The 22,289-nt window shown below is 44.6% G+C and overlaps 1 protein-coding gene across 1 annotated transcript in view; it reads left to right on the top strand.

Annotated features, from left to right (window-relative positions):
* The window catches only part of Mthfd1l (methylenetetrahydrofolate dehydrogenase (NADP+ dependent) 1-like), a 129,103-nt gene that overhangs the window by 9,804 nt on the left and 97,010 nt on the right, over positions 1 to 22,289 (top strand). Inside the window, exons 5-8 of the mRNA XM_013026931.1 lie at positions 1,585 to 1,709; positions 4,114 to 4,214; positions 5,815 to 5,951; positions 17,394 to 17,505. Of these exons, the coding sequence (XP_012882385.1) occupies positions 1,585 to 1,709; positions 4,114 to 4,214; positions 5,815 to 5,951; positions 17,394 to 17,505 (475 nt within the window). The remainder of the gene's footprint in view (positions 1 to 1,584; positions 1,710 to 4,113; positions 4,215 to 5,814; positions 5,952 to 17,393; positions 17,506 to 22,289) is intronic.

Here is a 22,289-nt window from a genome sequence, read left to right as displayed (position 1 = left end):
ATGGTCTCCCTGATAAGTGGGTGCTAAATCCAAAATGTTAGGTGATACGACAAAACTAACAGGACTTAAAAAACAAAGAACTCCCACTCATCTGGTTGAACCACTACTAAATATCCCCATGCTGCTGATCGCATATATGGTGTATAACATGTGAACACCATTATATGTTACAGACTGTGATAGACAATGTGCTCCAGGAAAGTTAGAATGAACTTGTGAAAAAAAAAAAAAGAACCTCGGGGAAGGTAGGGAGGGAAAGGATGGTAGAGGGAAAAAAAAAAGAATACCTTAAGTTAGTACGAGTTTTTTTTTACATTATTATTTTTGTTTTGGTTCTTTGTTCTTCCAGATCCTAGGTACAGGGAAAGATGGTGGCTCCCTTCATTCCGAATCGCTGCCTGCCCCCTTGCTTCTCACACTGCTGGCCTTTTACCCCATTTAGTGGGCTTTGTTGTTTCTCGATTATATTATTACTATTTGGTTACTACTACGTTATTATTACCATTTGGTTATATTATTACTATGTGATTACTATTACGTTATTACCATTTGGTTACATTATTACTATCTGATTACTATTATGTTATTATTACCATGTGTGATTACTATTACGTTATTATTACCATTTGGTTGGAGGAGTCTCCTCTCACTGTTAGGAAATCCAGCATATGAGGGCACTTTTATTCACAGCTGTGTTTTCTTAATCAGAACTGATATAAAGCATTTACCTAGAACATATTTTTGAATGAAAGAATACAGGAAAATGAAACAATTTTTAAATGTTCTTTCTCATGTGGTGAACTACATGTCATTCTCTTCCCCTACTAAGTCAAAAAACTATAGTTTTACATATTTTTTTGCTAGGCAATGTCACAAAAATGGTGACCCACAGCTTCCTCCCCGTGAGGCCTGTGCATGGGCTAGACTCCCTCAGAGCCAATACTTTTATGCAAACTGAATCTGGCTCTGTGCATGCTGGGTTTTAACTATCACAGGCTTTGGAAGTGCTTCCTGTACACAGTTCAGATCCAGAGTCTGTGCAGGCGCCAGGGTGCTTTGGCACTTCAGCCATGCCTACAGTCTAGCTTTTGGCTGGTTATTTCAGAGACTTTTCAAGCCATGATCCTCAGGATCTTAGCTTCCTAAGTAACTAAGATTGCAGGCATGAGCCACTAGTGCCTTGTCTGAATCTTTTTTTTATTTTTTAAATTAAAAAAACTTTTTATTATAAAAATGATGTACAGAGGGGTTACAGTGATGTAAGTCAGGTAACGGATATATTTCTTTTTGGACAATGTCACCTTTTTCCTTATCTCTCCCAGTTGTGTTGTTTTTTTTTTTTTAATTTTAGCTTATAATTTATTTATTACTGGAATTTTGGGAGCAGAGTTGGCTTCAGGAATTAAAACAAATGAAACCATGTTAAGTGGACAGTTGCACATAGAATCATGCTGTCTGTAGCTGTTTGAACTTCATCTTTATGGAGTACACAATATTGTTATTTGAGGTGGCAGATCACTACTCTTTTGTATTAAATTCTTTGTCGGGTCTTATTTTCACAAATCTGATTTCTTTCCTCTGTAGATCATAAGTGAAATATTGAAGATTAATGAGAACCCCACAATTCACGGCCTTGCCCTTCAGATCTCTGAGGACTCCATTAGCAGCAAAGTCCTCAACGCCCTGAAACCGGAGAAAGACGTGGATGGGTAAGAACATAGAAAACATGTGAGAATCCATTTTTATACAAAGTCATTACCTACTTTGATGTTTTTTCTGAATACTAATTTTTGTGGCTATGTCAGTAATTAGCTAAAAGTAATCATTTAGAATATGTTAGGAGTTTTATGGCTATAGATTCTAGGTACACAAGTCAGACATCTTGTAGTACATGGGCTGCAGTGGGAAAAGATATCACACTGGCATTTTTACTTAACATGTTTCTGTCTTACTGCGTCTGTGGTCAGTCCTCAGACTAAATAGGTTTTCCGAGGTAATTGTGTCAGACCAAAGGGAAAAAACCTGAGACCTGATTGTCCAGCAGTATCATATTCTTGCTTAGACCCAGACCTGTTGAGAGAAAGTCTTTTATTAATGACACATAAATCTTTAGCTACAATGTGAGGCAGGGACAGGTAAGGATGATAAACGCCAGGTGTGTGTCTGGTGCTCTCTGAGCCTTCTTGTGGGATGATGTAAGCAGGTACCCCAGTCTACAGTGGGGACCAGCATGTTTCCTGAGGACTAAAAACACTATTTCCCTACATGGAAAAATGGAGCTATTTTGTACTAAGGCCAAAATGAGCTCAATGTGCTCAGGGCTACAAGCTGATGAGCACACATGCAGTGAGATCCCTGGCCTGGTGTGTTCTTCAAGGGCTGCATTGAGAACCTGCAACCATGGCTCCTTCTGTCTGTGTGTGTGCGTATGTGTACAGCTACTGGACTTGCTGGCACTCTACCACTTCAGCCATACCTTCACTACTGACCTTTGGCTGGTTAACTGGAGATGAGTATCTCAGATTTGTCTGCCCATGCTAGCTTTGAACGAGGATCTTCAGATCTCAGCCTCCTGAGTAGCTGTGATTACAATGTGAGCCGCCAGCTCCCCTAGCTTTACTCTATCTTTATCCTGGCTGGGAGTAGACCCAAACATAGCTTAAAAAGTTCTTGTGGGACTGGGCATCTATAAGGCTGGGTTCAGTACACACACACACACACACACACTCATCACACACACACACTCATCACAGAAATTTCCAACAAGAAATTACACACACACACACACACACACACACACACACACACACACAAAATCATCACAGAAATTTCCAACAAGAAATTCCAATAGAATCACTATAAAGGAGGGGCTGGGAAGGTGGCTCAGTGGTAGAGCACTTGCCTTGCATGCATGAGGCCCTGGGTTCGATTCCTTAGCACCACATAAGCTAAAAGAAAAAAGCCGGGAGTGGCACTGTGGCTCAAGTGGTAGAGCGCTAGCCTTGAGCTGAAGAGCTGAGGAACAGCGCCCAGGCCCAGAGTTCAGGCCCCACAAATGGACCCAAAAAAAAGATTAAAAAAAAAAAGTATCACTATAAAGGGAGAAGGAGTCTTATAAGAAAACCTCCAAGACAGGCAAGTATGAGGGTATACTTTCAAAAAAAAATTTTTTTTTGTATCCGGTTGTGGGGCCTGAACTCTGGGGCTGGGCGCTGTCCCTCAGCTCTTCAGCTCAAGGTTAGCCCTCTACCACTTGAGCCACAGCGCCACTTCTGTTTTTTTTTTTTTCTTTTTGCTTATGTGGTGCTGAGGAATCAAACCCAGGGCCTCGTGCTTGCAAGGCAAGCGCTCTACCACTGAGCCATCTTCCCAGCCCCCACTTTCAAATCTTTTATAAAAGTAGAGAATGAAGCTGGGTCAGTGGCTCACACCTGTAATCCTAGTTACTCAGGAGGCTAAGATCTGAGGATCATGGTTCGAAGCCAGCCAGGGCAGGAAAATCTGTGAGACTCTTGTCTCCAATAAATTATTAAGAAAAAGCCAGAAGTGGCTCAAAGGCTCAAGTGGTAGTGTGCTAGCCTTGAGCACAAAGAGGCTCAGGGACAGCACCCAGGATGAGATCAAGCCTCAGGACCAACAAAGAAAAAAAAATGGGAATGAAGAAAGCCTTCCTAAGTATCTCCTTTCCTTACTAATCTGGAGTGAGACCATCAGCTCAGGCTGCACAGTCGTGGATGTCCTAAGTTAATGCTTCGTCCAGTTTCAGTAAGGGAAGGAAAGGCACAGAAGTGATGGAGAGTTTGTGGTCACTTACTTTGCTCCTTAGGTTTTTCAAGGAGATCGGTAGGATCGGGCTGGATCTGAACCGGGGACCGAAGGGGTGCCCTCCTGAGATCGGCCCTGGAAGGTGTCCTTGGACATGGGGAGTCATGAAACTCTGTGTGGCCTCCGGCCGCCTGGCCTGCTCCCGGAAGCCGATGGCCTTTGTGTCCGCTCTGTAACTCATTGAACACATCCTTTCTATCAGACACTCACTCGGATGTTACCAGGCTGATCACGTGTGAATGGCCACTGAATGCCTTTGACTGACCTGTTCTCTGGTTTCTGGTTCAGAGTGACAGACATCAACCTGGGGAAGCTGGTCCGTGGAGACGCCCATGAATGCTTTGTGTCACCTGTCGCCAGAGCCACAATCGAACTCGCTGAAAAGTCTGGTGTGTTGCTTCTTCAGAAATGCTTTTTTTCAGGCTGAGGCAATGGCTCAGGGGGTAGAGCATCTGCCTGGTAAAGCATCCTGAGTTCAAGGCCTAACACCACATCCCCACTCTAGTCCTATTTTTTATATATTGTTATTTAGATCTGGTTTCTTTTTGCTTTTGATACTGGTGCTTGAACCCAGTGCCTTGAGTTCTTACTTGGCTTTTTCACTCTAGGCTGGTGCTTTACCATTTGAGCCACACTTGCCATTTGCAGCTTTTTGCTGGTTAATTAGAACTAAGTGTCTCATAAACTTTCCTGCCCAGGCTCACTTCGAATCTGTCCTCAGATCTCAGTATCCTGAGTAGCTAGGATTACTAGTAAACCATCAGAACCCAGCTTTGTTTAGATCATTTTAAAAATAAGGATTTGTTTCTGGAAGATTCTAGTTAAAGGATGAAAGTGGTCCTTAATGGTGACTTTATTCTTATCCTTTAGTTTGGGAGTTACAAGTACATGATACAAATGAATGATGGAGTGAGAGTGATTTGATCATTTTAAAAGAGAAGTCAGTAATGGTGAATGGCAGCCAGTTTTAAACATTCTCAGAACGTAGACTAGTTTGAATAGAAGAGACAGCTATCCCTCCCCCCCCCCAACCTGAAACATGCAACCATCGAACAAAAATTACAAAAGCACAAAGTCGCGTTTGAAGAAGAGTTTAACTTGCAGAATCTGCCCTTATGGTCAGAAACCATTCAGTTGGAATTTGGAGCTAACTCAGATCTGCAGTGCTCTTCCACCTCTGGAGGGCCACAGTGGCTCAGGCCACTTTACCAAAATTCCCAAAGAGGAAATTTTGGCCAATAAAATGTAGAGAAAGAAAGTCAGCAAGGCTGAGAAGATGGCTGAGTGGTAGAGTGCGTGCCTAACATGCATGAAGCCCTGGGTTCGATTCCTCAGTACCACACACACAGAAGAAGTCGGAAGTGGTGCTGTGGCTCAAGTGTAGCCTTGAACAAAAGAAGCTCAGGGACAGTGTCGAGACCCTGAGTTCAAGCCCCAGGACTGGCAAAAAAGAAAGAAAGAAAGAAAAAAAGTCAGCAATAAGAATTGGAATCAAGAGGTATGGAAAGGAAATCTTGACTGATTCCAGCTTTCACCTCTATTTCATACCACAGGGTTATTACCGGGATCACTTTTTTTTCTCTTGTTCTTAATTTTATATTTTATTAATTTTTCATTTTTTATAGTTATTATAAAGATGATGTTAGCAGGGTTAGTAAAGAGTATATTTCCTTTTGTACCATGTCACCCCTTCCCTGGTTTTCTCCCATTTTTTCCTTCCCATCCCCACCCACAAGTTGTATAGTTCATTCTCAACATAGTATCCAGGGAGCAACACTGTTGCATTTGTTCACCCTTTGTCCCTCCATTTCTGTGCCCTACTTACACTTCCAAAGACAGTGAAACAGAACAAAACAAAAAAAACCAGCTAGAAAGAAATAAACCTCTTGTTTCCACTTATTAAAGGATATTTTTTCTCTCAGTTCATGCTATGTGGAAGGAAAGCTGGGAAGCGTCGATGGTGATGTTATGTTTTTGTTTCCATGGCAGGTGTCACCTTGGAGGGGAAGAAGGTCTTGGTGATCGGGGCTCCTGGGTCTTTGCAAGGTGCCCTGCAGTGCCTGTTCCAGAGAAAAGGCTCCATGACCATGAGCTCCCCGTGGGAGACACCTCAGCTGCAAACCAAGGTCAGTGTGCTGAGCAGGGCCACGTTGAGCAGTTCACTTATAGATTTAGAGAAAGGAATCCTAGCCACTCAGGAGGCTGACGTTTGAAGCTAGCTTGAGGCATGAAAGTCTGTGAGATTATCTCCAAATAATCACAAAAAGCAGTGGCTCAAGTGGTAGAGCACCAGCCTTGAGTGAAAGCCAAGGGCTAACTCCAGGCCCTCAGTTCAAGCCCCCCAGTACCATACAAAAAAGAAGTTAACAGAGAAAGAGCAACAGGAAATCTCAAAGGATATACATGATAAAAAGCAAGTATTCAGCCGGTACTGGTGGCTCATGCCTGTAATCCTAGCTACTCAGGAAGCTGAGATCTGAGGATCATGGTTTAAAGCCAGCCCCAGCAGGAAAATCCATGAGACTTTTATTTCCAATTAACCACCAGAAAACCAGAAGTGTGCTTTGGCTCAAGTGCTAGAGTGCTCACCTTGAGCTGAAGAGCTGAGGGACAGCCCCCAGGGCCAGAGTTCAGGCCCCATGGCTGACCAAAAAAAAGCCCAAAACAGCAAATACTAATCAGATTTTAAAAAACACAAATATATACAGAGAGAGAGATTATTCACAAAGTCAAAAAAAATTCATGGGAAAGACTAGGAAATATACACATAGCTAGCCAAAATAAAACAGAAAACACCAACCATCATAGGAATGAACAAGGAAATATAATTACAGAATGAAAGGGTTTTTTGTTTTGTTTTGTTTTTCCAGTCCTGGGGCTTGAATTCTGGGCCTGGGCATTTGTCCCTGAGCTTTTGTGCTCAAGCCTAGTGTTCAACCGCTTGAGCCTTAGCTCCAGTACTAGCTTTTTTTTTTTTTTGGTGGTTAATTGGAGATGAGTATCACAGACTTTCATGCCTCACCTGGCTTCAAGCTACAATGCTCAGATCTCAGCCTTCTGAATAGCTAGGATTACAGGCCTGAGCCACAGCGCCCAGTAACTTATTTTATAAGATAATATCTACAATATTGTACATGTGAAAATGTGTGTGGAGTGAAGGCTTTCCTAGAGACATGTGACTTTCTGAGTGGACTTAGGTGGGGTTTTATAGCCATGTACCCATTAAGGACACTGACTCAGCCACTGACCAAGCAGACAAAAAGACAAGTTGTTTCTCAGAGGAGTTCTACCACCCAAAGAGCAGACTGTTCTAATGTAACCTTGTCTCCCGCTAATGGGAAAGAAGGGATGGATCCTGACTCATTTTATGAATGTCTCAACCAGCTCAGGACAGGATGCTGCAGGAAAATTAACATGTCAGCAATTTGACCTGGAAATGTTGATGAAATCGCCCTGACAAAAGTCCTAGGAGTACAAATGCAGTACCAAGTGGGGTTTGTTTATTACAGTAATTCACTACGTTATTTGATTAAAGCCTAGAGTTTTAGCACAATAGATACGATCATCTGACAACAGCTGGTATTATGACTTTCTCTCCGAGTCATCTGTTTAGCATAGGCACACTGGATGTGCCACCCGCCTGTCAGTCATTTAGTAGTCTTGGTTCTCAGTCAAGTGTGGGGGTCGCCGTGGTTTCATTCTTCAAACGGGGAGGGGAGGCCACGTCCACAGTGTAGCTATGCCTAGAAGCTCTCAGAGATGCCGTAAGGGGTTTCCTCTAGAGAAAGGGGTGTAAATTTATCACACCCTGTGTGTGTACAAATGCACAGTGTGAATAGAGTTCAGTACAGCATGAGATTCCATGCATGCACTAGGGGTCTTGGACTAGAATGAAGGGTGATCGAAAAACACATTTCTCACGTTGCTGTGACAGAGCTGAAAGAAGAGCAGGTTCAGTCTGGTTGTATGTCTGTGTGTGTGTGTGTGTGTGTGTGTGTGTGTGTGTCTATCTCTTAGTCATAAAACATGAACTCAGGGTATAGGAGTTATCCCTGAGCTTTTTTGCTCAAGGCTAGCTGTCTACCACTTGAACCATAGCTCCCTTTCCAGCTTTTTGATGGTTAATTGGAGATAAGAGTCTTGTGGACTTTCCTGCTCAGACTGGCTTTGAACTGTGATCCTCAAATCTCAGCCTCCTGAGTAGCTAGGATTACAGGCATGAGCCATAGTTTAAGACAGTTCAGAAATGTGGACTTGCAAGTGAACAGACCCTGTGTGCCTTTCCAGTTGTCACCACATGGTGGCAATCTACTCAAGAAAATTTAAGAACACTCTATTCTCCCCTTCTTCCCTCCATCGCTCCTCTTCCTACCCCTCCATCCCTCCCTCCCTCCCTCCCTCCCTTCCTTCCTTCCTTCCTTGCTTCCTTGCTTCCTTCCCTTCCTTCTCTCTTTCTTTTCTTTCTCTCTCCTTCCTTCCTTCCTTCCTTCCCTCTCTCTCTCTCCCTCTCTCCCTTTCTCCCTTTCTTCCTCTCTCCCTCCCTCCCAAGGGGGCAAGCACTCAATTACTGAGCTACAGCTCATCTTCTCAGCTTGGAAACTCAGTGAAGGAGGAAAATGAACCCTGCCCTGAGCTAGTAGAAGCGCAAGGCTTGCATTGGCAGCTTAATGTTTTCACAACTGTCCTAGATACTTGTGCTCGTTGTATCTGTGTATTTGAAAAACAGACATTTTTTTAATACTTTTTTTTTGTCTTTCCTGCCCAGGATGGCTTCAAACCATGATCCTTAGAGTTCAGCCTCCTGATTAGCTAGGATTATAGATGTGAGCCACTGACACCAGGCTGACGTTTTTCTTGTTATGGAAATAAGTTATGTGGACTCTGTATTTGGGGTGAATCTAACTTTGAGACAGATTAAATGCAATGATTTTCTAAAGAATCTAGAGACTGGGGACGACCCTGTTTTCATATCTACAAGAAGATTCTCTTTAGTAATTGAAATAATTACCTTTTCCTCCAAAGATCTCAATGCGTAGAACAGCAGAGCCTGTGGGCTTTTGCGCTGACAGCGTATTTGTTTTTCTCTCTGTTCTGGCCCTGGTGCCATTCCCTTGGCAAAGCTTCACTGGAAGACATCAGAAGTGCACGTGGACTGATTAGCTGTCCAGGTTAGTCAGCTCTGGGTAAAAGGGTGCTTTGAGCCAGGCACTGGTGCCTCCTGTCTGTAATCCTAGCTGAATAAGAGGCTGAGATCTGAGGACCACTGTTCCAAGCCAGCCCAAGTAGGAAAGTTTGTGAGACTCTTAAATCCAACTAATCACCCAAAGTGGAAATATAGCTCTGGTTGAAGTGGTGGAGTGCTAGCTTTGATCAAAAAAGCTCAAGGACTGCACAGGTCTTAAGTTCAAGCCCTAGGTCTGGAACCAAAAACAAAAAACAAAACTACAGGCTTAGTGGTAGAGTGCTTGCTAAGCAAGCATGAAGCCCTGGGTTCCATTCCTCAGTACCATATATACAGAAAAAGCTGGAAATGGTGCTTTGGCTGAAATGGTAGAGTGCTAGCCTTGAGCACAGAGAGGCTCAGGGAAAATACACAAGCCCTGGGTTCAAGCCTCAGGACTGGCAAAAAATAAAAACAAAAATAAAGTATGCTTTAGGGTAGTAGCCCTTTACTTTCTCATTCCTAGCCATGTTAAAATAAAAGGGAGTAGATAAACAAAGAGAGGTGAATAATAGGACAGTCTGAAAGCAGCATGTCTATTCTTGTCACTCCTCCTGCCTAATCATTGCATTATTGACACCAGAGGAGGAGTGAATAGAACGTCTTTAAAAGCTGAAACACCAAGTACTTACATTTCATGGCATTGATGAAACGGGTCTATGAGAGAATGCACAGAAATGAAGGGGTGTGGCTCAAGCAGAGCCATGTCAACGAATGGCCTTCGGGATCTTATCTTCCATGGCTCAGAATTTAAATGGCGAAACTGAAATGGAGGGAAGTGGTTTTGAACCCAGAGCCTGTACAAGCTGAGCAAGCATCTACCACTTGAGGCATGCCCCAGCCTTTGTTATTGTGTTTTTTGTGTGTGTGTTCATAGTGATTTTTTTTTTTTTTTTGCCAGTGCTGGGGCTTGAACTCAGGGCCTGGGCATTGTCCCTGAGCTCTTTTTTTTTTATTGGTCGTGGGGTCTGAACTCGGCCTGGGCACTGTCCCTCAGCTCTTCAGCTAAAGGCTAGCGACCTACCACTTGAGCCACAGCGCCACTTCTGGTTTTCTGGTGGTTAGTTGGAGATAAGAGTCCCACAGACTTTCCGGCCTGGGCTGGCTTTGAATTGTAATCCTCAGATCTCAGCCTCCTGAGTAGCTAAGATTACAGGCATGAGCCACTGGCGCCAGGCTTATTCTTTTTTATTTTTCTGTGTTATGGTACCAGGGTTTAAACTCCCAGCTTCTCACTTGCTAGCAGGCAGGCACTTCACCACGTGAGCCCCTCCTCCCGTTTCACATGCTCTTCTGTATCTTGTATATTCGAATTTCCATCTCCCTGGCTGATGCTGGGTCTGCATTATTTACATTTAAACTCGATTCTGTTTTCTATCTCCTCGGGTTGAGCTGTGCTTGGAGGTGGTCTTGAGTGTGGTGTGCATTTCCATGGGTATGACGTTGGAACTGGGGTTCATGGGGCTGGGGAGCCCATCTTACAAATCCCATGGTCGAATCACGCTGCCTTGTGTCTCTGGAAACCTCATCTGCAACTTCATGGCCTCGGCGCTGTGGGGTTCCATCTAGCCTTCCTGCAGTTCACGTTAATAGAAGTCACCTGCAGCCAACCACAAAGACACCCCAGCCGACAGGGGCCAGGTGGGAAGGGGAGATTTATATTCCATGGCGGAGAGCCCTACCTGTCCAGGCGATAGAGTTCCAGCTTGTGTTCTTCAGAGGATAGTTGAGTAATGTCGCCCAGTCCACTTGCTCATCATGTCCCGTGTGCTTCTGGGGACTGCTTCTCACTTCTATTTCAATGGGAATGCTTTTTTAAGGACAGAGAATTAGACCTTTTCATAGGAGAGTCTTCCACATAATCTATAGCAGTAAAACACCATTCTCGCTTTGGAAAGCTCATTTTCTAGGCGTGTGTGTTATTCATATTACAGGCCTAGATACTAGTATTGTGCTCATGAGAGTGTTTGGGTTTTCCGCCCGTCAGTGATGAGGAGCAGAGGCTGGGACTTGAGCGCAGGTGGAGCCCCTCCCCCTGGGCGGTGCTCCCCCTGGTGGTCCTCCCTCTGCACTGCGTTCCTCACTGCTCCCAGAGTGAGGTGTGCAAATCTGACCCTAGCCTTGCCATGCGAGCTTCAGAATTGGAGAGCATGGCTGTGGGAGACACAGAGCTAGGTTTCCCATGGCCGCGTGGGTGAATGGGAACACGAACACACTGCAGCAGCGTGTGCAGCAGGTTGCAGTAGGAACACGTGTCAGAAGACCAGAGCTCCGGCAACTGTCACGATTCTTCCTTGTTGTGTTTCATGACCCAAGTCCTCATAGGAAGGAGGATTCCCTTCTCACCTACATCTGTATGGCTGCTCTCTCTGTGTCTCTCCTCAGCCTCTGTCTCTCTCTGACCCCCCTCTCCCTCTCCCTCTGCCTCTCTCCCCATCCCCCCAGCACCCAGTTGACTTTTTTTATTTTATCTTTTTTCCTGGAGTGTGAGGAAAGGGATGATATTGTAGGAATCGCCTAAAGTCTCTCCATTTCTAGATTTGAGGTGGCATTTTCCTTCAGTCATCTGTCAGGAGTTGGAACTATCAAGCTAACTTTAAGCCAGATCAGCTGTCTTTTCCAGCATGCTGGACCCAACTCGCTATCTCTGATAGTCCTTTCTTATTCAGATAGTGGAATGATGAGGTAAGAGCCGAAGCTGGGGACATTTACAAGAAGGAAGGTCATTTATTACCTCGGAGGAGAAACTTGGGAGATAGATGCTGTAATCATAACTCTCCGTTGTCTATTTGGCATGGAGACTTTCTGATTTATGCACAAACCCTTAGAGAAGTCTTATAATTTTCAAAACTAGTAATCTTTTTTTTACTGATCACAAATGAGAGTGGAAAGAATAGAGTCAGTTCCTGAAGGGGCTGGATGCTAGAGGGCTGAGATCACGGGGTGGGCCAGGCAGAGGGGAAATCCTTTGCTGTAGTTCTCATCCTCTTATCTGGTCAACCATGACAGCATCTGAATGAAAACATCTGAATGGCTGGACATTCGAGAGTGGTTCCAGTGAATTTAATGTGTCTATCTGTTGGAGTGCTTAGTTTTGTAGGAGAAATGGTTCAGAGACATGGAATGGTGATGTTCAAATAAAATCTTAGAAATGATAAGTTGGAGACAATTATGAATAAACAAGGACTCTGCTCGTGACAAATTCCACCAGAATGAAGTCTCCCCAAGCAGGTTGCACACTCTTATCAAGTGAAACCACATGCCGGGCTGGGTTGCCATAGCAATGTGGGTGCTTGACCACACCCCCTTCCCACCCTTGCCTCTCCTCCTATCTCCTGGGCTCCACTGTCTCCATCTTTTTCCATTTCAGATCGGTGCTGCCCAGGGATGCCCTTCATCCCCATGTCCTTCCCATGCAGCCCATTTTCTTGGGAAATACCAAGTTCCATCAGTCTGTGGATCTGTGCCAGCCACCTTCCTCTGCCCACCCCCACCATCTCTTCACACCTGTGCACACGGCCCCTGCCAGACTCTGCCCCTTAGATGTCTTAGCTCTTCTGCTCCCTCCCTCTGACCTATTCTTAACCCAGGCTCCAGAGGACTCTCCCTAGAACACATCTGATCTTAGAAGAGCGGCTCTCCAACTAAGACCAGTCCAACCGTCGCTGTTAACATTTGGGAATTTTGGACATCTGAAGAAAAGAGGCATTTTTTATTTTATTGTTAGATAAAGGTGGTATACAGAGGGGGTGAGAGTTAATAAGTCAGATAATGAGTGCATTTCTTTTAAGACAATGTAACCCTTTTCCACACTCTCTCCCAGTTTTTCCCTCCCATCTCCACAAAAAAAGGACATTTTTTAAGAAAGAAAAATAGAAAAAAGAGAGAGAAAAGAAAGGAAGAAAGGAGGGAGGGAAGGACCAGGGAGGAAGGGAGACGAAGGAGAGAGGAGAGAGAAGAGGATCAGATTCTTTGGACTTTGCCAAGAGACAGTTGGGGGTGTCCGTGTCACACAGCACACACTGTCTTTACAAATCACTGAGAGGAAGCTATGATGGAACTAATGTGATCCATCGAGCCCCTGAACCATGACCACATAACCACAGTGTGTCCCAGTTCACTGGAAAGGAGAGGTAATGGAGGGGCTGCGTGGGTGCGGCAGGCCCCTCCTTTCCCGTGAGACCCCTCTGTACTGTGTGTGAGGCTGTTGGCCGACACCCAGGGGCTGATCAAGAATCTCCACGTCTGTCCAGATGTTAGATATTGCAAAGCTTACTTTCCAAGATGTGGGAAAAGAATAGGAATTGTATGTTTTCTATTTTTCTCCTTACATCTCAGTGGTGTGTGCGCCCCGGTGTCCTGCATCCTGAACGTGCCAGCCCAAAAACCTTTCCGGGCAGGGAGTGGATTTTTCTTTTCAGACTCCTCAGCAATCTCAGTATCTGCCCTGATGGGTACTCAAGACATGCCAGGGGAATGAGGAGCTTCACTAAAGAATCATTAATTGTATTCACTTGCTTTAATTATTATTTTAACAGCGTATCTTTGCTGGAGGAAGCAGTGGCCTCTGGTCAGGTTTTCCAAGTATCCCTCTTCATTCTCAACTTTGTTCTGTTAACCAAGGGTAACATTTGAAGGCTATACAAGTGGGTGTCATAGGTCTCAAGAAAAAAAACTTAAAATTGTTTTTTGATCCATTACCTGTGTGTGTGTGTGTGTGTGTGTGTGTGTGTGTGTGTTCATGTGCACGCACACCCACCAGTACTGGGGCTTGAGTTTAGGGCCTGAACACTATCCCCTTAGCTTTCTTCTTCAAGGCTGGTGATCTTACCACTTGACCTACAGCTATACAACTACACTTTTAGCTTTTCGGTGGTTAAGTGGAGATAATAGTCGACCATCATTCCTCCCCGGGCTGACTTTCAATCACAGTCCTCACATCTTGTTTCTTGGGTAGCTAGGATTACAGGCATGACCCACCAGTGTCCAGCTTTTATGTTTGCACAGATCTCATGCTCAAGAGGCTTATATATGCCCCATCGAGACCCAGCCATTGTCTTCCAGCCAAGAAGGTGCTGTCATTCTTGGTTTGCTTAGAATCTTAAAGACATTGTATTTGCAAAGTACAAGCTTTCAACATCCCTCCTGTCATTGTAGATCACATCCGTCCTCCCTTCCCTCTCTCTTCTGACGTTTGCCCTTTTCTCTAAGAACCCCTGACTTGGAAGAGAATAGCTTTCCCATTATCTAAAGCCACAGCTCCCACCCAGCTAAGGTCTGTGTATCTGTCTTACTGTTGTCTTAACATTTGGCCCTCTGCTTGGGGAGTGGGTGGTTCACTAGGCAGTCCCCACAGAGAAAGCAGTGTTTGGTCAGGAGGTAAAGTTTCAAGCCAAGCTTTGGCCAGAGCCTTTCCCAGGAGGGAAGAGGGAAGCAGGAACAGGACGATAATTCTCATTGAATTGGAGCTCATTAAAATATTCCCTGGTCCTCAACAGGTTATTTATTGTTTTATGCATCTAGCCATTTTTGTTTCTTTCTAAAAAGAATTCACATCTACGATACAATAATTGCTAAGGGAGGAGAATTTTGGTCTTTGTGAGATTAGCTGCCTTCCCATTGCCTGTTAGCACAATGCAGAGTTGTGTGTGAGTATGGGAAGTTTGGGGCTGGAATGAGATTGTGGAGATTTATTATAGGTAATGAAAACACCAGGTTTGACCAACAGCATCCTGTGGAGGCCCACGGGGAACCTGTGTGAACATGGGATTTCTGGCTTTTTCCAGATTGAACACTTGAGCTTCGTTCACAGGGACCTCGTTTTTTATAGGTATCTGAACACGCTTGGGTTGCGATTGTCAATATGAGGTATGAAAATCCGACTGAGTGATGTTTCTTATCTGCTGACCTGCAATAAGCCCCAAACTTTGCGTGTCTTTTGAGATCACTGTGGTTAAATTTATGGCAGTCATTTATGTATGAAAATGAAGAAACGTATTTTTTGAACAGATGTTTCATAATGTTCTCTTCCCACCAGACCGCTTTTTCCCCTATTCATCACATCATACAAAAGACTAGCTGCTTTTCCGTTCTCTGTAGGGGTCACATGCAGCTTGAATAGACCAGATTGTTGTGGGGGTTGTCTGCACTTCATGGGAGGAGGGGGCTTGAACTCAAGGTCTAGGCGGCATTGTCCCTTAGCTTTTTTTGCTCAAGGGTAGCACTCTGCCCCTTGAGCCTCAATTCTGGCTTTTTGCTGGTTAATTGGAGATAAGACTCTCTTAGACTTTTCATGCCTGATCTGGCTTTGCACCATGATGCTCACATCTCAGCCTCCTGAGTAGTTAGGATTACAGACATGAGCTACTGGCACTCACCTTCTCTTCATTTCTGGAAGTGATTAACCTATAGAACCAGCGCAAAGCTCCTTTTGCAATTGTCCTCTTGTCGTGGCATGATAATTTAAGATGTGGAAAGCACCAGCGCTTTTAGGGAAGAGCCTGTTTATTTGTATGATCAGGATGAGCAAATATTCCTTCCTTTGTCAGGGAAGCCTGGTGCTACCCTCGATCTTGTCTCTTTTGGTCACAAAGCAGGTTGCACTGTCCTGGATTAGTTGTCACCTCCTTGTGTTCCAAGATTGCTAAAAAAGTAAATGAAATAGGTCATGGATGTCTCCATGTATTTGAGGAGTCTGGTGAGATGGCGCAGAGCACCAAACATGAAGCTGGGCCAGTGGCTTGTGTCTGTAATCCCAGCTACGTATGGGGCTAAGATTGTTAGGCATGTGATTCAAGGTCACAAGACCCCTTCTCAAAGAGCTGGACATGGTGGCTCAGCTCCTTATCCTAATTACTGGGAAGCCTAATATAGGTAGATTGGTCCCAAGTGTGTGTACTGGGTGAGAAGCGAAACCCTAGCTCAAAAATTACCACCAGAAGATAGGGCTGGTGGTATGCACTCAGCAGAGTTCGAGCCCCAGGTCCCCAGACCATCCGTGAATGCATCTTGCTGCCTAAATACTGTTCACAGTTTTCAGGTAGAGGAGCTAGTTATTCTTCCCAAGGGCTTTGGGGATCAGCCTGTCCAAGCTGAGAGTGGAGAGGTCGCAGAGGATGTGTTTGTTGCTCTCTGTTTGGGCGATGCTATGATGAGGGCGGGGGTGGTATTAGTGATGCTGACGATGGTGGTGGCGGCAGTGGCAGTGGTGGCAATTTGGAGACTTCTTCCACCCTTCTGTATGTTTGGTTCTGGCCTCTCTTGGCAGTCATTTAAGACAGTGATGACTCGTAATGGACAGTGGAGGAAGAGCCATTAGTATTAGAAGGGAAGGGTGACAGCCTGTGTGTGTGTGTGTGTGTGTGCGCGCGTGTGCGCGCGAGTTTGTCTCCCTCCTTCCCTCCCTCCCAGAGTATCTCCAACAGTAGCTCCACCATGAGAAACAGAACCTCCATAATTGCACTGTCCACTAGTGAACAGCAGCCTGCCTTGTGTACTTGCGGAATGCAGTGAGCTGGTGCGTAGCACCAGCTGATCTGTGTCATGGTAGTTGTTTCCTCCCAGGGCCTAATATCGTCCTCTGCTTTTCCTTCCAGTGTGGATGCAGCTGGAATGGTGGGTTCCTCCAGGACACCGGGTCAGGTGGTCATCCTGGTGGGCTCAGGGCCTGCCTCCCAGCTCTCGGCATACTGTTCCTAACAGACATGCTTCCTTCCAGTGCTGAGCTATCAGAGTCACACAGGGGGACTGGCCAAGTGCAGTCATGTTTACATTCTGTTCTTTCTCAACAACAGCAGAGTGGTGGCGGGGGGTGGTACGCACAGCTAAAACAGAGGTTAACCAGGGCCTCAAGGGAAACGAAGGCCTGCCAGCTTCCTGTGGCTTTGGCAGAGATTCTATGTTGCTTCATGTTGCTGGTGCCAATGCCCTGGCTGGCATCATGCTGCTCAAAACCACGCAGCTTCACCCCACAGCCCTGTGTTTAAGCTAATTCGTGAAACGGGGTACCGCCGACACCCACTCTCCCTCCTGTCTCTCATGGCCATCAGGAAAGGCCCTGCTCCTTCTCTTGCTATCATGGTTAACAGTAAATATACTCACACTGGATCGGCAGAAATGACGTCCTGAAGATGTTTGCAGAGTCCCGTTTTCTTTGCAGGATGTTTTATCCATGTTGCGTCTGTACTGACACCAGAGTGAAAGGAAATCACTAAAGCGATTCCGTCTGTCTGTAGTTCTGGAGCCAGACTCTGGAGTTTTGATTATTATTGTCTATTTTCAAGTCATCTACCATTGATCAGGTCTGTGCTGCAGATTAAAAATGCATGTGTATGTTTGTTCTCTTCAGCTTGAGGAGGCTGACATTGTAGTCTATGGCTCACCTAAGCCGGAAGCCATTCCCCTGAGTTGGATCCAACCAGGAAGCACCGTTCTCAATTGCTGCCCTGACTTCCTGTCAGGTAAATGTCTTCACTCTGGGGCTGGGGGTAGCGGAGGGGTGGGAGGTGGGGGGGTAGGTGCTAACTAAGCAAGTAAGACAGACTTGGGGAAAATGTCTCCTTGCTCATTCAGAGTTTCCTGTCGTCAGTGTGAGCATACAGGAGAGTCAGTTGTGACTAAGGTGGATAAGTTAATTTGTATGTGTATGATGTAGGTTATATCCAGTCATTCCCATCACTTTTTTAAAATGCCAGTAGTGAGGCTTGGACCTGGGGCTTCATGCTCTTGCTTGGTTTTTTCATTCAAGACCGGCATTCTACCGCGTGGGCTATGCCTCGACTTTTGACTGTTTTTACTGGTTTATTGATGATAAGACTCACACAGACTTATTTCGCCTGGCCTGGCTTTGAAACACAATTTTCAAATCTCAGCCTTCTGAGTAGCTAGGATTACAGGCGTGAGCCACCAGCACTTGGCTTCATCTTTTGAAAAGGTGTCTTAGCTGAATCTGTGTGAATGCTCATGAGAGCAGAGATGCTGGGTAAAACAGGAACAAGTAGCAGTCTTGAGCCTCTGGGACTTCCGTTTGCAGTGACCCCTAAAGCACTTGCTAGACCCTAACGTCACCTACATACAGCATGAAAATCACCTTTGGAAAATTTTAGGATTGCAGCTCAGCCGCTATTTCACCAAGGGACCAAGTATGCTCTAAGCCAAACCTAGCCTACCTGCAGGGGGTACAGCAAGCTCCGCCCACCTTTGGCAATCAGCAAAGTGGGAGAAGTGGTCCACAGGAGTCCCTTGCTCTAATGCTCAGACCCTTGGAGGTACCCAGCCCCCCGCAGCGCATCCCTGAGTCACATAGGTGTGTAAGACACAGGACAACAGGAGAAGGAGCCCTTTTCTCACTGACTTTTATTTTGGGGAGCAAAGAGGACTGAGCTGGGTGAAGACAGGGTGGAGCTGGTAGAGACTACGGTCTGTTTCATAACCACCCGCTGCAGACTGGATTGTGAGATCTTAAAACCATCTCTAGACTGACACTGACCACTCTAGGAAATGCCACGCCGTCAGAATGAACAGGCTTCATTAAAAACCCTTGAAACTGAAGTGTGGAGAAATACCGAGAAACATTAATACGTCTCAGCTTGTTTCCCTGGGCGCTGTCAAGAGTTAGCTCTGGCTTTTGTTTTTGTTTGTTTGAGTATTTGTCTGTTTGGTGCTTTAGTTCAGGAAGCACTCTTGATTTTACTGTTTTTCATATTGTCTATACTATTGTCTGGGCTAGCCTCAGACCTTGAAGATCCTCCCTACCCCCAACTTCTGGTATTTCAGGCTGGCTCAGCTCTAGTTTTATGAGCACACAGATAAATGAAGCAATCAGAGCTACAATTTAATTGGAATGTGGCTTCCTGGCTCTTGTGAGGAAGTAGAAGGCATGTGTTGCATACATTCTTTCAAATAGATCTGGTTTGGGGGTCTGAGGGTGGGGCTCAGGGGTAGAGCACTTACCTGGCATGGGTGAGCCCTGGATTTGATCCTTCACACTACAAAAACTACATAAAGCATTCATTCGGCATAGAACTTTTATTTTTCCCATACGACAACAGAGAACATCAAGATCATGAATGGTGGGTTGGTCTGCTTAGGATCCTAGTTAGATTAGGAAGGTTATTTATGAACTTTTTCTTTTTTAAAATGATGCATCTTTGCTGTAATATTTACCTGCTGTTTATTTTTAAAATTTGTGTTTATATTTAGAACAGTTTGAGGCATAATCCTGGCTGAAGATATTTTTTTTAATCCCTTAAAAAATCCTTTAAAATTGTTACTGTTTGGAGGCGATATATTTTATTTCATAAAACTTATTTTTCATATTTTTCTTTTTAGGACCAAGATTTCTTTTGGGGAAAGATATTCCTAAAAAAAAACCAAAACTTTAAGTTTCAAAACCATAGGTCAGTTTCCTTGGAGATAGAATAGACCAACAGATTATTTTTATTATTTATTGCTTATTTGTTTTTTTTTTTTTTTTAAGTAGGATCTTGTTCATAGCCTGAAATCAGCCTTGAACTCATGGTCCTCTGCTTCTATACCCCAAGTTCTGGGATTACCCCTATGCTTGTCTTGCTTATGCCCAGAATAAGCCTAATAAAATTTTTATTTTTTTAGTATCAATACCAGGGCTTGAACTCAGGTCCTCACATGTTTCCCATTTAGCTTTTTTGTTGGTTACTTGGAGATAGAGTTTTGTCGACTTCACTGTTTGGGCTGGCTTTGGATTGTGATCCTTAGATCTCAGCCTCCTAAGCAGTTTGGGTTATAGGCGTAATTCAAGGACTCCTAGCTACATAAATGCATTAAATAAAGAATTCTCTAGCCTTGTGAGATAGTTTTCTTCTTAATGTTTGAATATCCATTTTCTAAAGTTGTAACTGACCATATGAAGCATTCAGTAAGTATTGAATGTAAATGAACAAGTAAGCATGGCCTCTGAATTACACTTTGGGTATAGGAGAGATATTCCCTTGAACATAAACACATCTGCTCATAAACACAGGGATGTCAGGACAGCTGTGGAGAAGAGAGGGAAGAGTACCATGCTTGTGAAATGGTCAGCTGGTTTCCAGTGTTGTTCATGATAGCGTTACTTTTCACTGTAACAACTTTGATTACCAATGAGTAAATTAGAAAAAACATTTCCTTCACCTGTTTTCTTCATCATTTGGCACTTTGATCAAATGAGTAGACTTTTTGGAATATTTGAAAACAGACGTGTTTTAGTAAAGGCCCAGGGAGAAATTTTGATACAGCATGGCTGAGGGCAGGCGAGGTTTCACAATGCAGTTCTCATGTTCATTGTACTGCTGAGTTACAGGACAGGACAGGGCGTGGGGATTTATGGAGGGTTAATGGTGCATCGGTGAGCTGTTGAATACCCAGTCCTCATGGCTTATGTCCCAGAACTTGTGCTCATGAAACAATTACACCTAACGTGTTGGCTCTGTGTGTACGTTTTTAGAAACAGAAATGTTAGTGTTCTGTTTCTGGCTATATAGATAATTCCTTTTTTATTTTATTAATTTATTTGTTACCAGTCCTGGAGTTTGAACTCAGGGCCTGGGCGCTATCCTTGACTCTTTGTGCTCAAGGCTAGCACTCTACCACTTAAACCACAGCACCACTTACTACTTTTTCCTGAATAGTTCATTGGAGATAGGAGTCTCATGGATTTTCCTATCTGGGCTGGCTTTGAACCACACTCCTCAGATCTCAGCCTCCTGAGTAGCTGGGATTATAGGCATAAGCTATGAGTACTCAGCTCCAGCATTTTTGCTGATTAGATGGGGGGTCTCATGGCTTTAGACTTCAATCTTCTAGGTCTCAGCCTCCTGAGTAGCTAGGATTGTAGGTGTGTCCCACACTGGGTCCTACATGTCCTTAGAAAATTTAAAATATACCAATATTTGTATATGAATTTGTATATGAACTCAAGGCCTAAGTATTGCCCTTGAGCTTTCTCATTCAAGGCTAATACTCTATCCCTTCAACCACAGTTCCACTTTGGGCTTTTTTGGTGATTAATTAGAGATGAGTCTCACAGACTTGCCTGCCGAGGCTGGCCTTGAACCATGATCCTGAGATCTCAGCCACCTGAGTAGCTAGGATTATAAGCTTGAGCCGCCAATATCCTGCTCTGATAACTTTTTTTTTTTTTTTTTTGGCCTATTGTGGAGTTTGAACTCAGAACATGGGTACTACCCCCGAGCTTTTGTGCTCAAAGGTAGTGCTCTACTGCTTTGAGCCACAGCTCCACTTTGGGTTTCCTGGCGGATAGTTGGAGGTAAGAGTGTCACAGACTTTCCTGCCGAGGCTGATGTCAAATTACAATCCACAGAGCTCAGCCTCCCAAGTAGCTAGGGTTACAGGTGTGAGCTACCAGCTCTCAACTTGACGACATGGTGTTTCTTTGGTTTTTTGGCTTTTTAAACTAATTTTTTTATTGAGATTAAGTGATCACATAAATTTTACAATTTTCACTGTATTGTGGGAGAGTGATAGTTAAAGATAACATGGCTTTTAGCAGGCAAAAGTTAACTTGCAGGTAGCAAGTGTGTAGAAGTCAGGATACTAGGTGTGATACTATGGCATGAACTTGGCCAGTTGTATGAATGGACATCCTCTGGTGTCACCAGGCCTGCCACTCTAGCTGCATGCTCTGGTATCTGTTGACTCTGTGCTTCGAGCTTCTGCAGAGTCTGTGAGGAAGAGAAGGTTTCCCCTAGTCTCAGGTTCCATTGACATCTGGAGTTCTAGAGGCCTCCATGCTGGTTTCCTCTGTGCTTCTTTCTTCTATACAGTGTTGCTCCTGAGTTCTGGTCCATCCATGGCCTCCTTTTCACTCTTTGGCTGTATTTCCTTCCAGCCCCTTGTGCCCTGCACTGTAGACCTTACATGAGTTTCTGTTGTCTGTTCTTGCCAGCCCCTCCCTGCAGGTTGCTTGTTGAAATCATTTAGGAGCTGATTTAGACATTTCAGCAAGCACACGGGTCGCAGAACTGCAGTTCTCACCTGTGCTTGAGGTTGGGGTTCTACAAGTAGGCAAAGTGGTAGAAGGCGTGACTTACTACGGAACTGGACATGAGCTGTTCCTCCCTCATCCAGGCAGCTGAGTCTCTATTCTGGCAACTTACATTTATAAACTAATACCAGCTCGTGGAGAATGGCTTTGTCCTGTTTCCCTATCACTTAGAGACAGAAGAATGTGGAAAGCATATTTCTTTTCCATAGTAGTTGGACAGGA

This window comes from Dipodomys ordii, unplaced genomic scaffold, assembly GCF_000151885.1.
Source record: "Dipodomys ordii isolate 6190 unplaced genomic scaffold, Dord_2.0 Scaffold98, whole genome shotgun sequence".
Taxonomy (NCBI): domain Eukaryota; kingdom Metazoa; phylum Chordata; class Mammalia; order Rodentia; family Heteromyidae; genus Dipodomys; species Dipodomys ordii.
Note: the sequence above shows the minus strand (reverse complement) of the source record. Positions and strands in the feature narration are given on the sequence as shown.